The following is a 14597-nucleotide window of genomic DNA, read 5'->3' as shown; positions in this document are numbered from 1 at the left end:
GGCATATTATTTTATGTTTAATAGCCATGTCCTGAGTTGTTCAGTATCGTTGACAGAGTAATCAGTACTGTGACAAAGAGTTGTGGTGAGACTCTCCATGAAGATTTCTCTCCCGATAGTAACCTGTACAGTCTATCACCAATTGACCAGCAACTGTGTCTTCTATTGTGCCATTGATCTTTGCACAAAGATTCTGATGTTGTTATTTATTTATAGGCATTTGACTATTCAGTCATATGGCAGGGAGTTGAACTTAATTAATCCAAGCTATGCTCAAGTTAGTCTTCCTTCTTGTAACACTTTACTAAAATCATCTTGACAATTAGAAATTGATCTTTTGCCCCTCTGCTATTTGGGTGGTTTCCTTTCTGCTCAGATAGAAAGAGCTTGTTTTCAGCTAGATGCTTTTGGACTGCATCAGCTTCACATCAGTTAGCAGTTTGAAAGTTGTTGCTAAGCAGGAAATTTTCCTGCCCCTTTGGCTAGATCTTTCATTGTCAGGTACGTTTTGCCAGATGTTAACCAATCTTCAATTTCATCTCCTTGCGATATATTGTTAAATATATTCATTGCTTGGCAATGAATGGGTGCAGATCACTCATTTGTTTCAAGCCAAAACCATGTAGCTCATCTTTATCTGGCGCTAACAAATTCTTGATCTTCCTTTTCTCCACCAATTCTGCTGTTATTATAAGTTTTTCATTTCAACTTTATTTTCCCCCGTTTTCTGCCTTTTTTATCCAAGCTGCATTCTTATTTGATTGTCACATAGATGTGCCCAGAACTATATTGTTTCTTTGTCGGGTGTTGGCTGTTTCATTGCAGTTTCTACATTGATGGATTGGTAGAAACGTTTCTGAATCGACTGAAATTCTCTCTGTAGTGTGCAAATTCAAGCTTAGTATCTACTGATTTTCTGCTTTATTATTTCCAGTGCTTCTTTGGTGTTCCTTATCTCTAGGTGATATTTTATGAACAGGTATTCTTTTATCTTCGTGTTCTTCAAGTTCTTTTCTTTCCTCTGTTTTTTTATTTTTTTTTATTTTTTTAATTCCATTTATATCCCGCCCTTCTCCGAAGACTCAGGGCGGCTTACAAGTTTAGCAGTAGCCTTCATTCTATGTATATGCCTGCTTATTAGGGCTTTCACACACACCTCAAGCGGCATTATTACAAAGTCAGCTTAATTGCCCCCAACAATCTGGGTCCTCATTTTACCTACCTCAGAAGGATGGAAGGCTGAGTCAACCTTGAGCCTGGTAGGACTCAAACCTGCACTAATTGCAGGCAGCTGGTGTTACTTAAGGAGGCATTAGCCCACTGCTCCACCAAGGCTCTTTTAGCTTGATTGCATCTGATCTTAGTATGCCGATCTTGTTTTCCAACCTGATCTTCCAATTTAAGAATGGGCTATTTGGCTTTTTTTTCTTGTTTGTTGATTTTGCATCCAAAACTGCAGCTTAGCTGTACATTTAGGTGTGTTTCTTGCAATGAGCTGGTGCTTATATTCAATATTTCAATATTGACATCTTTTAATACTTGTGCTACTATTAGGGGGTTTTTTGTTACAAGCTTCAAAGCAGGCAACTTTATTCTGTCATTTTTGTGTATTCTATATCCTCAGTTATTTGTTTCAATTCCACTTTTGTTCAGATAGAGGACTTTGTTCTTTCTGAGAAGAAAGTAGAGTAGAGGTCCCTGGTTTGGGTATGAGAATGGCTCAATAGCGATGCTGGCTTTCTCTGCTGCTGACAGATCTACATTAATCTGCTATCCTCTGTTTTGTAACTTCTGATTTTGGATGCTACTCTTTCCAGAATTGGTGCATTCTTTTCATATCTCCTTTCCTCATTGGACTTGATTTATCAAGTCTTTGTATATTTTCAACAGATATACTGTTGAAGTAGTCCGGGAGCTGTTGGCTCTAATTGCTCAAATAGTGTCCTGAGTCCTCTAGTCCACTTGACACCACATGTACAGGATCTCCAAAATCTAGTATAGTCCTTGTTGATCCAGGCGATGACCAATCTTCTATAGGTTTCTGTATGTTACATCTTACCATATTATTTACAGGAGACACTGTCTTCATCTGACTCCCCTGATGAGTCCTGTCCAGTGTGGTCGAACCTCTGACACAGCTCTCATGATCTTCAGTCCAAGCAAACTTACAACTAGGTCAGGGTAGTGTTTCATTGGGAGCTGGCTTATTATTGTTGCTTTAAAACATGTATGCCACTTGAGTCTCAACAATTCTTAGCGACTTACAACAATCAGAGAATTTACAATAAAATCAGTAAAACATAAGATATGAAGAAAAAGTGGCAAGTGTGATAGGCCAGATTGAGTGAAGCTGGGATCTCACTCTCCTTTGCCAAAGACTGAATGAAGAGAGAGGTATTCACAGATCTCCTTAACAAGATGAAAGAAGAATTAATAGATGGAGAGGAAGGGGAAAACTATTGTAAGCTGTGATTGAGTTTTAATTGATTGAATTTTATGATGTCCTCAGACCTAGGACAGAAGTTAAAAGAATAAAAGGCAATGTATAAATCAGTGTATGGATGTGGTGTAAGCAAAGATAGCTTGCAAGGATAGAAAGTTATGGAAAATATTGAATGTTCATATAAACTAAATATTTTCTGTTCTACTCTCAATTTATTTTCCTTTATTCTTGTTTCCCTTATCCTTTGCTTTGTATAATGTTATGTATTAGCATAATGGGCAAATAAGTGTGTGTGTGTGTGTGTGTGTGTGTGTGTGTGTGTGTATAAAATGTAAAGTTAATGGACAAATTTCAACTTCTATTAGAATTAAAAATGCAAAATAATGACAGCAACAGTATATCTTGATTATAACCTTTTAGTTTAATAATGGCTTACTTTTGATCCAGGCATGCTGCATCTGTTCTTAAGGCATATACTATTCTTAAAGCATATAAGCATATAAGAAACAGGTCTCCTGTTCTGAGGCATTGTCTCAGATATGACTTGGGGCTAGCATCATTTATCAGTGGCTGAAAAGAATCTGCAAGTTAAACAATAGCATGTCGATAATTTTCCTCAATAACTTTACAGATAACATTCTCCCAATTTCTTATTAACAGCTTATTACATGTTTCACAAAACTGTTAAAATTTGTTACTAAACTAGTAGCAAAAATCAGAAGATTTATTTAACCTGAAAAAATATTAGAGCCATTCTGTTAAGTTGGTCTTCTTAACTGGGCATTAATTCTGAAAATAGGACTGAATGGTGTTGTCTAATTTCTGTAAGACTTCTAGACTAGAAATATTTTAAGTCCGCTTTACATTATATTTGCCACGAAGTACTAATAAAAAAAAATCCCCAGGTCAAAAAAATCAAACATTGTCTTAAAACAACTAATTTAATGCTACTCTTTGTGCTTCTGTCTCTCCTGCATGAGATCTATTCCTGCAGAAGACAACACAATTTTTATGTTTGGTCTTTTTAGTTCCATTAGAGGCCAAGAGAAATATTTAGCCCTTGAAGGCCATAGTAATCATAAGAATTACAATTAGCAGAATATGTGTGGATCACTTGGTGGTGGGAAGCTACTGTTGCATCTTTATGGCAAATGTTATATGCATATAGATGCAACAACACAAATAATAATTTCTTAACGTAATTGTATGCATACCAGTTATATTATGTACTTAAGGGACTACAGGGTCATAAAAAATGTAGTGCAGAACATGAATCTTAATCATTTAATCTGAATATTTATCTATCTCAGCAACTATTTTACATTTTAAAGCAATATTTGTTTCCTCTATAAGTGTATAAACCTAATTATAATACAAAGGCTAATGCTGTGTATTTTTTAACCTAATCAATATACAGCTAGATGGAGGCTTGTAAAAATCTTGTGGATTTGCATAACAATAACTTACGAGAGTTGTACCATTCCCCAAAGATTCATAAATAACACTGATAAATACTTTGTGTGGACCTTTTTAACACAATTAGAATACGTTGGGCAGTTTGAAATACTTAGGCAAATGTTAAAGTTGTCAAGTTATGTTGCAACAAGAATCCTGTTTGTTGCTGATTACAATTCATTTTCATGGAATAGTCTCCCCCATAAAGGAAAAGAATAAAACAACATTGTTTCTCTATACCTGCATATGAAATGTGAACGCTGTTATTAAGAGAAGCTCGTGCTGATAGGAATAATATTCTACTCTGCAAGCATCCAGTGTTGTGTTAAATGGCAGAAAGCAGCCTATACTAAGCACTTACTCATTTGCAACAGCTAGTTTTAGGATTAAATTGATAGAGCAATCAGTCACTGTATAATATTCTATTTGCACGTTGAAGTTTAAAAAGTGCTATTAGAATGATTGTTCAAACATGAGGTTGGGTGGCTTTCATATATTCAGATATTCATTCAACATTTTAAATGTTTTTCTGCTTTTTTTTTCTTTTCCTTCCACAGTCCTGGTACCTGGGCTAGCTTGGTCCCCTTTCAAGTATCAAACAGGACATCAATTCTGCCCACAAATGTCCAAAATTATGGTTTGAACATAATTGGAGAGCCTTTTCTTCAAGCAGAAACAAGCAACTGAGGGAGATTGAAACTGAACAAATACTATAAAAGAAAGGAAGATGGGACAAAAAAAAAGCAAAGAAACTGAAGAAAGAAGAAACATAAACCAGCAATTGCAGCACTTACAATCATTAATTCCCTTAAGATTGACACTGTAATGGCAAAACAACAGCAACGACAAAAAAACGGGATTGGGGGAGAGGATCGATGGTATTTCACTGATGCGTGGAAAGACGCTTCTCCTGAGTAGCCTTTGTTCTATGAAATCCACTGGGAAATAGATGTTCTGTCTCTGACAATATATTTTAACTGACTTTCTAGATGCCTTAATATTTGCATGATAAGCTAGTTTATTGGTTTAGTATTCTTGTTGTTTACGCATGGGATCACTATTCCTAGTTAGCTCTCAAAACAAAGGCTAGGAGGCATCCACAGAACTGCAAGAGAAGAAAGGCCAGAAGCCACTTTTTTCCTTGGCAGTCTGATTTCTAAAAGATTTTTTCAAAGAAAAAGAAACAAATTCAGCTTTTAGTTGTCAACCCCAATTTATTTAACTTAGGTCCTTAACCCAGTCTTTTCTTAGTGTGTTATCCAGTTTAAATTTTTTCAGGAAGTCGTTTAAAGAAGCAGGCATTCTATAAAATCAATGCCTTACTTTGGGTAAAAGAAAGTGTTATCGTCTCAAATGACAGTTTCAAAAACCTGAGAAAGACACTAAAATAATTCCCCATGCTAATGAAAACATTAGAGGCAAGTGCAATTGAAAACCTGTATCTAAAGGGGATAATTGTTATAAGTCCTTTAGCCCTTGGACTCTAAATCGAGGGGATTAAAAGACAAGATAAGTTTCAAAAGTATTCGAACAAATGTATTTTTCCCCTCACTTTTGAAAGGGAGGGGTCATTAAAAGGCATTAACTAAATCAAGACAAATCATTTACTTGAGAAAAAGAAATTAATTGAAACACAGCACTTACGTTGATTTAGCTTCTGCCTCCTTTGAGGTATCTTATTTATTTAAAGTTACTGGTTGGATCAAGAACCCATAAATAATGGAAACGGTTCTCTAGGACCTTCATGACAGAGACTGAGAGAGGTAAATCCATGTCACAGGGGCATAGCTTCTGGTTTACAAATGGGAATGATAGGTTGTCAGGTTGTGGGAAGGGGATCTGAAATATTTTTTTTTAAAAAATGCACTCTTTAAAAAGCCTATTGACAGGGTGCTGGAAACTTGCATGGTGCTCTCAGAAATTAGCCTTGTTTGACAGATTTCTCATATACACAATATTGTGCATGGGCATTTTGCCTCTATGTCTCTATAAAAAAGAATAATTTAAAACTACTCTATCCAGTAATCCTAATTTGCACGAAGTTATAATGTCCACATAACGTGCCTTGCCTTGAAATCTAAAAAGTGACATCACTACACTTGTTTTGCTGCATTTATTATCATTTTAAATCTGTACCATTTTTATGACAAAATATTTTGTACTCCAGATGGGAAAACAACAACAAAAGTGACATCATGGATTTTTTAAGCAGTTATCTCACATTTATAAAGCATATCATGGCTGTGTATAGTTGCCGCTTAAAAATTGTAATCGACCAGCAATATTTTCAGTATTTTGGTGTTTTTTCTATTAATCTTTCATGTTTTTTCATCTTCCAATTAATATTGGGGGGAGGGGATTCAAATTTATACGACTTATGCAATACCAAGTTTTGCCTATGTAGGTAGTGCTTTTAGCTGTATTGGTTATTATAGGTAAGTACACAGATTTAAAAGACAAAAGATTAATCTATGCTTTTTTGTTCGTTCGTTCGTTTGTTTGTTTGTTTTAATTGACCAAAGTGGGTACTGCTATTTTTGCAGTGTGATGAGGTCCTTTTTGTGTACTAAGAGATGGACAGGGGATTTTTTTAAAAACTACGTACCTATATCTATATATTCTGGGGTGGGTGGGGAGGATTTTTAACACTTAACAGTGTAGCTGTGAAGCAGCGCACCATTGGCTGGGTGAAGGCTACAAAGCAACTCTTCTTCCTACTGTGATGTAAAAACAAAAAACCTAAAAAGGTATTTTCTTTTAAACTTTCCACCTGGGGTGCAAGCTGAAATCATTTCTGGTTTGAAAACAGGCATAATAATAATAATAATAATAATAATAATAATAATGAAAAATAAATCAGAATGGATTTTATTGCAGGCAGACCTGATTTGAGAAAGAAATATCTACTTAAAAATATATATCTCAAGACCCACAGAGATCAAAAGCCCTGTAAAATTTTGCAAGTTAGACATCCATCATATAAAAGCCTAGTTTGAGATTTAAAAATCACATAGCATATACTACCAAAACAGTACATGCTACGTGACAAAACATTTTCCAAAGATGCTAATTGTATACTAAATATTGAATTGGATTCAGTATTTGTTTTCTGTGAATGGAGGCATTTCTAGTGGGAATTCCATGATACTGTCTCCTTTGTCCTCTTACAAGAAATGAGATTCTGCCTCCCTTTTCTGCATTCCCCAACATCACTGATTTCCACTGTCAGAGGTCAGGTAGGAATGAAGGACTGGATCAGTCAATGACTAATTTGTCAGTGGATTGTCTTGCTGGATCAGATCCATTCTGTGACCCTTCTCCCATATAGATCTATGCTTCTATATTTCAGTACAAATCGCCAAGCACAAAAATGCACACATACCACGTTTTTGTGGACAACCTGGTTAGATATTAAAATTAGTAATATAGAAAACTGTCGGATCTGATGGCTTAATTATAAAGGTTTTCTTCTCTGGATAAAGGGTGATTCTGTGGGATCACAGCCCCCTTGCACAAAGCTAGCACTATTAAATTGTTAATTTCCACACTGTATTTCTAGTACTGACAAGAACACAAGAGTAGTCAGTCTTATTTTTACGTTTTTACGAAGACTAGCTCTTTTCTAAATAACTAGTTGTAAAGCTTAGATTAGGTAAAAATGAAAATGATTTAGTCTTACAATCTATTTTTTTTTTAAAAAAAATAACACTTTATGTAGACATGGTATATTTGTCTGCATTCTAATTGAGAGAATGCCCATCAGTTGTATTATGCACAGCAGTGAAAGAACAACCAACCAACCAACATAATCCCATGCTGTCTCCAAGATAGAAATGAATGTAAGTGCGTGTCCAATGTTAGTATTCATAACTGGCATGGATGTCGGTATTTTGTCCTTGGAGTCTGTACTGAAAATACAAACTAAAACCCAAGGAAGTGCTCAGTCTCTTTATAAACTAACACACAATTTTTATTTGCCTTTAGTTTCAGCAAACATAAATTGATAGGCAATTCACACACCTTTATAACTTCATGTGAACGTTCACTTTTTCTCAGAGCAGTATTTCAGAACACTTCAACCAACTAGAAATAAGCAGTGCTTAGGGTTGCCATAAAATAATAAAAATAATCCCGATCTTCTGTTTTGACCATGGCCTTTTGTGCTAGGTGCAATATTTCAATCAATTTCCACCTGCATTGCCACTGAATTAGTTGGTATTTTACTAGTTGCAGCCTTCTTTAAAATGGTGCTGAGAACTATTGATGCTGAAAGAGAATCAGATTCCCTTTAAGCTTTGACCCATGCTAATAAATGCCTTTTTTGAGAAAGTTGCTTCTGTAAATTCTAAGGGCAGTTGTATGGCTTTAGGATTGTTGGTAAGGTTTGTATTTAGCTAAAGTAAGAATGAAACCAACTATATGTTAGCTCTTTTTCTGAGCCCCTTTGTAAGTGAATTAATTCACTAAATATATGGCTGTTAGGAAGAACTGAAATGTACAAACACTGAGAATTGGTGGCCCACAAAATGATGCACTGTTCTTTCAGTTTATCTTTTAATGAGGAACAGGTTCATTAAAAACGGCTGGAGTGCAGCAGCCATTTATCCAGAAATAATTCATTTCATTTGGAATACTGAAACCAAGAGGAATTCAGACTTTAAAGTGCAATAGTATAATGGACAAGCAGAATTTGACAGAGAACAGTTGCAACTCAATTTCATAATAATCCTGACCTAATGAATACACCAATCAAATGGATGGGTTTTTGTTTTTTCATAAAAGGAAAATATTTATAAAAGGCTATCTCGCTATTTTAGATCCACTTTCTTGACACTGAATTACTCGATCATTTGGACCATAATTCTGACAAAATTTTCAGGATAATGCTCTCTGTGGGTTTTTCTGCCCCTTTTTGTAATCAAAAGATCTATTGTATCCACATCTACACTTCTCTCAGAGCTGAGAATTCCAGTGCAGAACGAAGTGTTACAAACTCCGAATCTAATCTAACCTGCTCCTTGATCAGGAAGTCTATTCTGACAAAATCAAGTCACCCCGTTCTATGTGCACTGTTCTGCCTTTTTTCAATTGCTTTGCAGCCTTTACCTCTTGGCAGTGTCACTGAAGTGTATTTTCCCCTAGAATGAATGAACAGTTGAGGCTTGACTAAGGAAAAAAAGGCAGTGAAGGAGACTGTACATAGACATGGCAAAATATTAAATATAGCAATATAGTTGTGTGTTCAGGTGGGCAGCTCCATTTATAATATGTGAATGAACCTGTGAAGCTGCAATGAAAAGAAGAACAGAGGATCTTCTTAATGAACCCACCTAGCGTGTAGACAGTAATTTGTACACTGTATAGTTTTGTTAAGATTTTTTTTAAAGCACCCTCGTTTGTAAAGCTAATTTTTAGCAATTATAATGGAAATGTATGTCATTTCCACTTCTAACGTAAACAAGAATCTTCCTTGTTTGGAAACTGGACTCGGGTTAAAACTCTCCAGTTTCTTAATTTATGTATTAAAACAAACAAAAAATAAATCTGTCCATGTTACGAGATATTTCACTATGCTTGAAAAGCATAGGTTACTGATCCTTTTAAAAGAAATTGTAAATGGAGAAAAGTTATATTTTATGAAGGTTATTTTGTTGTATTTAGTATTGGAAAGTTGGGTTTTGGAGCATTTCAGAATGTTGGAAGCACCACTGTCTTTTTTTATTAGTATATATGGCCTTTAGCAAAAATGTTGTGATTGTTACATGATGGTATTTAAGAGCAGGTTCACAGAGCATCCGGGAGAGAATTTCAGTGAAAGAAAAATGAAAACAGTACTTATGTCTCATATAGCAGTGTCCTCAGGGAGCAAAATTTTGGATTTGCAATTAAGAGCTTCGTAAGGACTTACTGAATGAGATTGCACAAGGATATGCTGAGCTCTGTCAACAGTGTGTGTCCTGTATCTAAGTCATCCTAAATTTTCTATACTGTGTGAGATTGTGAAGGCTGCATCCCACATTTGATGTACAGTATTCACCCTTGACAAAAAAAAAATCTCTACACACGTGCTGGCAGTAATGCCTCCAGCATGACATTGATTCTAGTTTACATGTTCCTGCCAAGGTCTTTTGTTAACATTTGCCAGCTGCATGCTTCCTAGGCTTTTATTTTCTTATTGGGTTTCTATAAAAGTTGCTAAATGAAAAACAATGCAGGCAAATAATGTTGAACAGAGAAAGCTCAAAATTGAATGTCCTACTCCATGCGGAAGGAGCTGAAACCTGCCTCCTTCATATTTGCACTTTCTGAGAGTTCCCCTGTTTTTTTCTATCTCCTCAAAATGTTGTGGGTGTGTTGGAGCCCCACAGTCAGAGGATAACACGGACCACTGGGTTTGCCCTTTGACCCAGCACAATGACCCTTGCATCAGCCAAACCTATTGCCATGACAACTCTTGTACTGTTTCCATGCCACAGCTCTATTCGTCACATTTGTTAATAGCAAAGGGGACAAAGCAGGAGACGGTCAATTTATACATTTTTGTTGCAATTTTTTCCCCTCGATGGTTGTAAGTAGTTTTTTTTATATATATAATAAAAGGGTTCACTAGTTATTACTCCTTAGGATTATCTGTGTGTTGCAATTAAAATGTATGTTGACTTTGTGAAAGGAGCTTCAGTGGCACTCGCCACCCCCCCCACGCTCATTCAGGCCTCCGTTGCGTTTAGTGCTCAAAATCTTTCCAGGAAGACCCAAAACAAACGCAGCAAGCAAAAAACGACGGACGGCAGCGAGAGCCAGTGCCACTGAATCCAGTCTTTGTATTACTGTATTTTTGACAGAATGGTTTTGAAAACTGTGCTACAGGGACTGATGTGGCAAAATGTGTATCTATATGCAGAAGGACTTTTTTAAAAATAAAAAAAAGAAGTATGGCTTATTATGCATTCTTCATAGAGGGCATTGAAGTTGCATGGACTCATGAAAAGTTGATGCAAAATGAGAGAGAGAGAGACAAAAAAAAAACCAGCAAAAAAATGTTTACCAAAAAGAAAAAAAAGTGAGAGAAATTTTTAAAAAAATGACCAGTGCCTGTTCAGTTTCACAGTCTCTGTTGAGTTCAGTTGTAAATATGTTTCAGATAACATCTACTTCAAAAAAAAAATTTAAAATAGAAAACTACACCATTGTAGAATGTGAGGGGTGACACCTTCCCAGGCTTAGACTTCTCAAGAGCTACATTAGATTGTCTTCATCAAGCTGTTAATTTGTGCTTATATCATATAGGACTTTAGTGAACTGGGAAGAAGCACCCCAATCTCAACGATAATTCTCTAAGAACAATTTTTGTAGGGCTGTGTGTTTCTTTAGATACATTTAGTGCAACTGTAGGTGACAAGTAGTCAGTTATTGCTTGCTAGCTACACACCAGGGTTGATCCATTTTAAAACTTCTGGCATGGTCTGCCCTTCTCCACTTCTCCCCAGAGCCGGAGGTCCCCAATACGTTAGATGTACTTCCGTTGGTTTTGTTTTTAAACGCATGCAGAATTTTGGTGTAATGATAAATTTACCCATAGGATGCATATATACTCTGCAGTTTTCACTTTTACAAAATAGGGACCTCCGGCAACCAGACTGACTTTGGGCCCAGACGGTTTGCAAGAAGAGGTTCTGGGGAGAAGAACTGTGCTTATTTGCAGGAGAGACATGTTCTTTGGAGTACTTTTCATTAGGTTACAAAGCTCAGCTGCCACAAGTTTTAAACTGGTGTAAATCAAGCTTGAGTTAATGTGATTTACTGTTATATCCAGCCTATACTGCTAGCAGCTGCTCATACTGCAGTCAATTACTGGAAGCAGATATATTTCCTATGCAAAACTGTTTAAACAATAAAATGAGCTATGCTACAGCCCTCTGGTCACTTGTGTTTTCTTTTCTCTCTTTAAGAGTAATAGGTTAGCAATATTTTGGAAATGTTCTTGATTTGCTGGTTTCTCAGAGCACACAGTAAGTCTTTTCAGTCTTCTGTTCCTTTTGCTTGAGGTTTAAATGAGCTCTATACGTTCATGTATCTACACAGTTTAAGCTGGAGAAATAAAATAGAAAATTCCTAAAATGAAGCAAATCTTTCATTTTTATCCTTATTTGATAACAACTGCTAATGTTTACCTCTAAACTGTATTACAGGAAGATTTTTTAAAATTAGAACCTTGACTTGATCTGATGTCTACTTTATTAGGTCTCTTGACTGGAGCATTTATTCTTTGCCTATGTCTTTTTTGTTCTACAATTCCTGATAGGTTTTAAAAATATTCACCTAGCCAATGTATACCAGGACTGCAATAATTCAATGTGTGCTAGTTTGTGGCAAGCCCATTAGCGGATACCTGATTATGGATAGTTGCCTTCATTTTGATTACTAGATCAGGTCTTTGGGGGGGGGGGGAATAGGATGGCCTCTTGATTACAATCAACAAATGCAAAAATTCCAGCATTTTGTCATTATCTAGTAGTCATTTGGATTTTTGCAATATAGATTTTGTAACACTACTTTCACCCTCAGTCTTTATACAGTAACGTTTAGATTTTCTTAGGAAAAGTTTGAAAATGGGATGGCCCAAACATTGGGGTATGGGACTCATTTCAAAGGGCAGGACCAGCAATAAAGGAGGCATTTCACCTAAGTCAAATTAGTGCTGCTTCAAAGAAAAGACCTGGGAGCCAATGAAACCTTCAGGAGTAGGCAACCTCGGCTCTTTTATGACTCGTGGACTTCAACTCCCAGAATTCCTGAGCCAGCTATGCTGAGGGGAAAGGGAGAGGTTTCCATACAGAGCCATGCTGGCTCAGGAATTCTGGGAGTTGAAGTCCAAGAGTCATAAAAGAGCCGAGGTTGCCTACCCCTGGGATAAACAGAAATAACAGGAGACCCGCACTCTGATAACACCTGTGCTATCTGGTTTTTCCAGCTGGTTACCAACTTCTTGATTTGCAATCAAAAACTTACGAGAAGCCAATGCAGCGTGTGAAGTAGTTTTGTAACATGGGCAAATGATAATCGTTATCTCACTTGGCCCCAAATTAGATGCACCTTTCTCTGTTCCTATTTCAATGGTCAGGCAATGAATCAGAATAGAGCTGGAAGGGACCTTGGAGGTCTTCTAGTCCACACCCCTGTTCAAGCCATACCATTTCAGACAAGTGACTGTCCAGTCTCCTCTTAAAATCCTCTATCGATGACGCACCCAGAACTTCTGACAGCAAGCACTGATTAATTGTCCTCACTGTTAGGAAGTTTCTCCTTAATTTCAAGCTGCTTCTCTCCTTGATTAGTTTCCAACCGTTGTTTTCTTGTCCTGCCTTCTGGTGCTTTGGAAAATAAGTTGACCCCCTCCTCTTTGTGGCAGCCTCTCAAATATTGAATATCATGTTCCTCTATCCTTTTCTCTAGACCAGGGGTCAGCAACCTGAAACAGTGAAAGAGCCACCCGGAACCGCTTCCCTCACAAAAGGAAAAACTGGGAGCCGCAAAAAAATGTGTGCGCATGCGCGTACATGCACACATGTGCAGAACAGGGTTTGAAGAGTGGAGCCAAGGCGAGATATGCACCTACCCTGCATATTTGAATTGATTAGTTGAACTTTTTTAGTCCCACTTTTTTTTTTTTGGACTGCACATGGCAGAGGACTGGGAGCCGTAGGAGATGGCTGAAAGAGCCGCATGTGGCTCCGAAGCCGCGGGTTGCGCGTACATGCACACATGTGCAGAACAGGGTTTGAAGAGTGGAGCCAAGGCGAGATATGCACCTACCCTGCATATTTGAATTGATTAGTTGAACTTTTTTAGTCCCACTTTTTTTTTTTGGACTGCACATGGCAGAGGACTGGGAGCCGTAGGAGATGGCTGAAAGAGCCGCATGTGGCTCCGAAGCCGCGGGTTGCGCGTACATGCACACATGTGCAGAACAGGGTTTGAAGAGTGGAGCCAAGGCGAGATATGCACCTACCCTGCATATTTGAATTGATTAGTTGAACTTTTTTAGTCCCACTTTTTTTTTTTGGACTGCACATGGCAGAGGACTGGGAGCCGTAGGAGATGGCTGAAAGAGCCGCATGTGGCTCCGAAGCCGCGGGTTGCGCGTACATGCACACATGTGCAGAACAGGGTTTGAAGAGTGGAGCCAAGGCGAGATATGCACCTACCCTGCATATTTGAATTGATTAGTTGAACTTTTTTAGTCCCACTTTTTTTTTTTGGACTGCACATGGCAGAGGACTGGGAGCCGTAGGAGATGACTGAAAGAGCCGCATGTGGCTCCGAAGCCGCGGGTTGCAGACCTGTGCTCTAGACTAGCCAAACCCAAATCCTGCAGCCTGTTCTTCATATGTTTTGTCTCCAGGCCTTTAATCATCTTAGTTGCTCTTCTTTACACTTTTTTCCCCAAAGCGTCAGCATCTTTTTTGAATGTAACCAAAACTGTGGCCTTACTAAGGCTTTATAAATCGGTACTAATACTTCACGTGATTTTGATTCTGTGCCTCTTTTTATACAACCAAGGATTGTATTTTGGCTGCTGCCGCACACTACTGGCTCATGTTTGAGTGATCTTTAAGAAGAATGACAGGACAAATACATTAGCAGCGTTACCTTCTTTATTAATGATCTTGCACCTTAAATATTGCCATCATCTCTAATC

General features: G+C 37.3%; 1 protein-coding gene across 6 annotated transcripts in view; it reads left to right on the top strand.

Moving 5' to 3' along the window:
- Nucleotides 1-11809, top strand: part of NFIB (nuclear factor I B) — a 204375-nt gene extending 192566 nt beyond the window's left edge. For 5 of the 6 annotated variants that reach the window (XM_081318239.1, XM_081318238.1, XM_081318237.1 and 2 more), the window contains one exon: nucleotides 4456-11809. In XM_081318239.1, coding sequence (XP_081174365.1) covers nucleotides 4456-4473 — 18 coding nt within the window. In that variant the 3' untranslated portion in view covers nucleotides 4474-11809. The remainder of the gene's footprint in view (nucleotides 1-4455) is intronic. The other variant, XR_014025195.1, reaches the window with a different exon arrangement.
- Nucleotides 11810-14597: the final 2788 nt, after the last annotated feature.

The sequence above is a fragment of the Vipera berus genome (assembly GCF_964194415.1).
Source record: "Vipera berus genome assembly, chromosome: 2".
NCBI lineage: Eukaryota > Metazoa > Chordata > Lepidosauria > Squamata > Viperidae > Vipera > Vipera berus.
Note: the sequence above shows the minus strand (reverse complement) of the source record. Positions and strands in the feature narration are given on the sequence as shown.